General features: G+C 43.3%; 1 protein-coding gene and 1 pseudogene across 1 annotated transcript; one reads left to right on the top strand and one right to left on the bottom strand.

Moving 5' to 3' along the window:
• Positions 1 to 829: 829 nt before the first annotated feature.
• LOC146193770 (P2X purinoceptor 7-like) lies at positions 830 to 2,303 on the top strand. The gene is made up of 4 exons (XM_084600600.1): positions 830 to 1,005; positions 1,724 to 1,939; positions 2,010 to 2,178; positions 2,295 to 2,303. Exons 1-4 carry the CDS (start codon positions 830 to 832, stop codon positions 2,301 to 2,303), a joined length of 570 nt encoding a protein of 189 aa, XP_084456726.1.
• A 316-nt stretch (positions 2,304 to 2,619) lies between these two features.
• LOC146193771 (uncharacterized) lies at positions 2,620 to 5,091 on the bottom strand (annotated as a pseudogene).
• Between the last annotated feature and the right edge of the window lie 1,882 nt (positions 5,092 to 6,973).

The following is a 6,973-nucleotide window of genomic DNA, read 5'->3' on the forward strand; positions in this document are numbered from 1 at the left end:
ATGATGCGTTCTTTGTTGTGGCAAAAAGCGTGCAACTGTCTTTCGCATAAAAAAAAGGCAGTTAAAACGAACTGATTCTGCTTGACGGGGTACACGTAATCAGAAAATTAACACTTCATAGAAAATTTAATAGCTGTGTATTAAATAATTACAAATTAACGAGGCGTAAGTAGAACGTCTTTCTTCGCCCGCAGACAATCTACTGCTACACAATAGTTGTTTCTAGACATGACCCAGACTCAAGTTGAAGCGTATAAATTGAACGATCGCAATTTTCGTGCGCCAAAACCTTCGACCACATCGAAACGCAAGAGGAAAGGCCGCCGGGGAGCCGCGCCTGCGTTTTGTGACGCCGCCGACAGACCTCCGCGATGCACAGGGCATATACACCATATGCAAGCAGTTAAACTCCACGACAGTGTGGCATAGCTACAATAATAATAATTACATATTCCCAAGCTACATCACTGGCCTTCGTCAATGCATTATATTTACGCGCTGTGCACGCAATGTCGCAAATATATTGTTAAAGGGAAGCTGAAAGGTTTAAAAAAAATTTAATTAAGAGCTGCACTGTGTGGTTGTGCACCCTCCAAATTCGAATATCCCCTCGAAATTGAACGAAAGGAAGCCCAAAACTATTGTTTTTGACTAAAAGTGAAGGAGGAGGTCCGAGGCAGCTCGCGCGCCTCGTTAGCGCCTGTGATTGGCCGGGCGCCTCGTGACGTCATTAATGGCGTTTGTCCGGACCGACAGCTGCCGCTACGCACTAAACAGTGCACGGCCGCAGTGTATTGTAGTTTGGCAATGCTGTTTTGCTCGAACGACGATGGAAAACCTAGAACGCTTGCGTTTCCCTGATGAGTTTGGCGTTACCCCCCACATGTACGAGCCTGTTGCGAAAAGCCGACCTCTCCGAGAAGCAAATTCTGCTGGCCCAAGCAGTGCTGTCGACGCGAACGATGGAGAAGCGTCAGCATCTGCTCGTGTTGGAAATGTTCTTTGGTAAGTATATGTTTTTTGTAAGGCTACATTTACTTATCGAATGAGCTCGCAGCAGGTAAACAAATTCAGTATTATGTTGCCGCGTGCCTTTCGACAGAACGTACGCGGAGAGGCAACAGTCGGCTTTTGTGTACTGCCGCTGTTGGTGCTGCCGCAAATCTGCCGGTAATCCACACAGACTGTTTAAACACGCTGCAATTTCCCAATCTCTTGTTGCATGCAAACTTTACGCTTGCACCGCGTTATGCCTGGTACACGCAGGCTCGTTTCTTAACACACGCGCGGAGTGAGTGTTCGCGGCGCTTTTCGACGAAACGTGGACTGCGGCGACAATAAACATGCACCTTCTTTTCAGCATGCTAACATGGAAAAACAAACAGTAAGTCAAAATGCCGGTTTGGGAGAGTTAATTCCACAAGATCTTCCAAGCACAGCACTATTCCTCTGACCACGGCCACCCCGTTTCATTTCGTTGTCTTGTCCTTTTCGAGCTTTGCTTAGACCTAGCACAAATCATCCTCTCACTCGTTCAGTCGCCAAGTACAGCAACCACGCTGGGCGAATCGCAAGGCTCACTGTGGCACACGTGCTGCACGCTTATATAATGTATCAAGCTGCGCGGCGTTCAGCAATATGTTACTAGTTGTTTCCATTTGCTCAAGATCGCCAATGCTGGGAGCTCAGTGATGCGATTGTAAACACGCTTCATGTTTAACAGGTGTTCCTGCACTAACTGCATACCTATGGAGACTGAGGAAGACTGCTGCTGCTGTCAAGAGGTTAAAGAAATCGTTAAAAAGCAGAAGCTTCCAATATGCTTCACAAGGTCAAAGAAATTTAAAGATGTTTGTCTGAACAAGAATGTTCTTGAGGTGGCACTGGCACAGCAATGTACAGCTTTATCAGGAAAAGGTGACAAAGACTCCACAAATAGGTGAGAAAGCTGATATACCTGTAGCAGAAAGAGACAAGTATAATAATTCAATTTACTTTCACTTCCACAGGCAGTTGAGATATGCTGCATATCGGCAGTTTGTGTGGCTCACATGGAGAAAAATGGGAAAGCACAATAGGCGCAGTTTGCCAAGTTGTGTGCTGTATGCTATCCGCAAGAAATATCCGTCTGAAAATGGAGTGTACACAGGATTCAAACATTTTTCAAGCAGCTTTGAAGTGAGTATTTACATGTGCATTAGTAAAAAAAAAACATATTCACTGCATGCACTCCATATTTTACCAATCGCCTTCACAACTTTGATACGTGCAGTAAATGTTTGTGTTTGACACAGTATAAGTAAACTTGTGAATTTGGAGCACATATTGGATATCTTTTATTCCATGTCATTTTGTTTAGTGGCTATGCATGTAAATATAAAAATGATCATTCCTAACACACATATATCTACACAATTGTTGACACAGGTGTTGTCAAGCTGTCACTAAGCTAGTTGGTCCTGTCATCTGTCAGGATTCCCCGATGGCTTTTGTCAGGAGCAGTGCAGCAAGCACTTGACATTTTTGGAACTCTCACCACCCTCTGCAACAAGACTGTAAACATTTTTTTACGTGTTGAATCTTGTCCTTCGCATTTTGACAAGTTGTTCCTTTGATATTTTAGGAAAGTGGCTGCTGAGGGGTGGTGGATTCACTTTGGTGGCTTTTCTCGTCCGTAGCACAGTCCGTGCCTCCATCATGGCCACATCCAGCAGTGTTGTCACATAGCCTGTGTGAAGGTTTGAAAAAGTAATATTCGTGTGCTAAAATAAAGGGATCTACACAAGCTTACCATGAGTTGGTTGCTCCTTTACAGGACACGCAACAGGATTACCTCCTGTGGCTTTGGGGTATTTCACAATCCACCTAGCTGTGCCATCCTGTGTGCATGCCTGCTTTCTCTCAATGTTTTCATTATAGTGCATGGCTGCCAGCCGAGTCCTGGAACAATTACGTGAAACCATTATTTTTGACATGTAGGGCTACTACAATTGTGAAAATCTTTTATGTAGCCATGAGATGAAGAAAACATGCAAAGTAAAAGCAGTGGCTTTTAGCTAAGCCATTTTTGGACCATGGCTGTATTCCTGCATAAGCTGCCATGACAAATCTGTTCGTCATGAATACTTGGGCACACTGTTGCAATTTACATTGCGACAACCTGGCAGAAGCAATTTTCTGAAGTACTCTGCTTGTTTGGCTTAAATATCTGGTCAAGATGTAGCTGCAAAGATAAATATCTAGTTACCTTGCCACCATTCCTTCAAAAGAATACTGGCAAAACTTGGGAGCGAAATAGAGAAGCATGCTATGGAAAGCTTCTAAGCCATAAGTCTGGAATTTCGTTGACAGCTGTGGCAAATCCCTCAGGAGGGCCTCGCAGGTCACTACCTCCTTTAGCTTCTGGAAAGCCTTTGACTCTGAAAAAAAAAGTGTAGAAGCCCAAATGTATACACCAACCACACTTGTGGATAAGCAAACTGGCCACTGCACTTGGTGTTATTCTGCTAAGTGAGTAACATTATCTCTCTGAGCACCAAGCTAAGAATGTACGTGCTGGCATTACACTACTTGCCATCATTAGTCTGACTGTCACCTCAGGTATGTGGCTGTTTTTCAGCCGGTTAGCTTGGAAATCAGAAAACACAACCTGCACATGCTACTAGACCTACAGCGACATAAAAAGACACCACAGAAAACACGGAATTTGCCAGAAAGCAATGCTCACGTGATTATAGAGCTTGAACCACAAAAAGCTACCTAAACTTTCTTAGATGGCCTATTGCAATGTACTCGCATACCACTGTTTTCTAAAGCTTATATATTTTGAAATGATGGATTTTATATTTCCATCAGAAGGCAGTGTGCCTGCACTTAGCCAATCTCTTGGTTCAATGTCTCCATGGAGACAGAATGGAAACAGTCCATCTTCATGGCTATGAATGCCTCTGATGTGGTTCAACAGTGACTTCCCCTTCGGAACAATAAGTTCCTTGTGGCTCTCGCTTGAGGCAGCTAACCAGCAGAGGTGGTTTCCAACAGCTTTTATCCATCCCTTGGGCTCTATGGAGTCATTTCTCTTTGACAGAGCATGCAGCTTTTTGTTAACACCTGAAATATTTTAAAAAATGTAGCAATAAACACACTGTCTGCAAGAACACATACCGTAAGCAAAAATATTTTGAACGAGCAATGTATAGACTAGTTAATACTTTTAACGACATGCCAGACATCGAATTCATGCATGATGTCCGAGTGCTCTTTGCGGAGAAAACATTTGATTTGCGTATGCCGATCAGTCACCATAGACTGTACATCAGTGTGGTTATCGCTGAGAAATTTGAGGCCACGTTTCAAGCCTTCCAGTTCCATTCGGCAGCTTCCACCTACTTCATTAGACTGCCAAAAGTGACAAAAAGTCTTAACGTTAATACATTGCAATGGTATGTCCTCTGAAACCAGAATGAATGTGAAGTGACAATTCAGTGCACAGGACTATTTGTTGGCCCTGATTGTTACAAATACAGCATGCTATAAAAGCATGCCAAACTTCAAACAAACCTACACAAGCTCGAAATGCAGTATTCTGTTGCTCTCAAGGTCCAGGAAGGAGTAGGTGCCAAACTTAGCACTGAATCCAGGTGAATCGGCCCTGCCGTCCCCAGCAAGTTTCACCTTTTGCTGTCCTACACTTGCAAGCAACATTTGCTGTTCCTTTTTCCACACCTTAAAAATTCCACGAATAATAAGCACTTCTGGTGAATTACTCAAAATACTTTTAAGAAATTTACTTACTGTCTGAATTGCAGGCCAAAGGTGAGAACGTTGCATATTAAAAAATGTCCTTTCTCCAAAAACTTGTACTCCAATAAGTGAAAGCATCCGGAGGGTAACTGTGGGGTTGCACCCAGAAAACAATATGGCTGAAGAAAGCCGTATGTTCAGCTCAGGGAGCTGCTGAATGCAGTCTTGATTTTTCCACGAAAGCATGTGGCCTGACTTGCAGAGTGTTTGCACATAAAAAAGAGTTCCTCTGCACTGCACATGATATGTGCAAGATGCTAAACACTTGCGGCACGAAGTGAAAAGCATCCTAAGCTGCTTCTCTTGCACTAAAATAATTCTTTATTTTCAGGGCCGTCACTGCAGTTCTCACTTGATAAAGGCAGAGGCGTGAAATTTGGCGACGGGAAGCGAGAGAAGGAAGTTGAAGTTGAAGCTTTAATGCAGATATGCCAGAATATCTTGAGTAGTTTGATAGGATAAAACGAGTAGCACGGTTCTGTACAGATTCAAGAGCTGTGAAAAGGTTAGTTTGGTGAGGATCAAAGATAGCACTAGCGTATTCAAGTTTAGGTCGCACAAGTGTTTTGTAAGTTAACAGTTTTAAGGAAGAAGGAGCCATGCGTAGATTACGACGAAGGTAGCCAATTGTTCGGTTAGATGAATTTATTATGTGGTTGACGTGGTACGTCCGTGATAAATCGCTAGTGAGGTTAATACCAAGGTATTTAAAAGAGTTAGCGGAAGTAACGGCAGAATCATTAATTTTATGAGAATGCGGAGTATAATTTCGGCGGCGATGGAAAGAAAGTAGTGCTTTCTTTGTAGTGTTTAGAGACATTAGCCCCCCTGAGCACCATTGGTGTACGCTAGTAAGATCATTTTGAAGGACAGCAGTGTCGTCGGTGTTAGTTATATGGCGGTATATTACACAATCGTCCGCGAAAAGGCGTATGGTAGACATTACTGTGGAAGGCAAGTCGTTAATGTATTCATACTTAACCAGCCAAAAGACGAGACACAGAATCAAAGAGGGGACAGGACAAGGCTGGACTATCAACTGAATGTTTATGATCGGAAGAAAACAGCGAAGACTCCTTCCGAAAAGCTCGCGCACAACCCAACCGGTGGAATGCAAGACATTGGGAAGAAGATGAAGACGAAAATACAAAGCCAATTCAAAGTCAAGGCCTAACTAACGACTTTTCTAAAAGGTCAAATTCCTTACAATGAAGGCTAACCGACGCCATAGCCACACACTTGTCCTCGGCTTTAGCAAAGTACGCCGAGGAGGGTTTATGTACGCCACTTTCCGCTTGTTTCCGCTGGCAGGTCTATGCTGTCTGTTGCGTTGAAAGCGTTTATATTTTGGCGTTTAAATTAAACATTTCCTCCACCTAGATATTTTACCGGCATTCTCTCTAACTAGCCTACCGCCTACTTGTACCGCTCACTCAGTAATGATACCTACGAAATTATTGTTCATTGCTTCTAGGCTAAGGTCGTCATCCTTGGTAAAACTGAACATCCAGTCTGTAGCAAGATCCTGAATTCTTGTGCCATCCTCCTCACCGCTAATTCGTGGATAGGCTTCTTCCTTACTAATCTGTTCCATTTCTTATTCAAATTTGTATTATTGCGGGACTTTACAATCCTGTGGTAACTGCATTGAACCTTTCTAACTACCTCTAAATGCTTCATAATGCCGGGGTTTGAACATAGTATGAAGACAACTCAATTTTAGTCTCCCCGTTAACGCTTTTCCATGTCCACTTCAGATTCTTTCTTTTGCCGGAGAAAGTATTAATAATTCTAATCTTATTCCGCTCGGCAAACTGAACTAGCAACTCCCCTCTGATATTCTTAGAACCAATGCCATATTCACCCATTGTCTGCTCTCCAGCCGGCATTTTCCCTGTATTGGCATTCAATTCACCCATTAGTATAGTGCGGTTTTCCTTACCCCACTGCCATGCTACATCTTAGTAGAAGCTTTCGTCTGCCTGGTCATCATGTCTACATATAGACGCGTAGGCCTGTGTATGCCGTTTATTACCTTAACTACGATGCCTGCCACCCTTAGCTGCCACGATGCCGGACACGCTGCCAAGCAGGCGTCATTTGTGGACCGCGTTCTTTTTGTCCATGAGTTTTTACCGCTAACAAAATTATTCCAACCAGCTTTAGAATT

Source organism: Amblyomma maculatum, chromosome 4 (genome assembly GCF_055883805.1).
Source record: "Amblyomma maculatum isolate TAMU_Amacu chromosome 4, ASM5588380v1, whole genome shotgun sequence".
In the NCBI taxonomy this organism is placed as follows: domain Eukaryota; kingdom Metazoa; phylum Arthropoda; class Arachnida; order Ixodida; family Ixodidae; genus Amblyomma; species Amblyomma maculatum.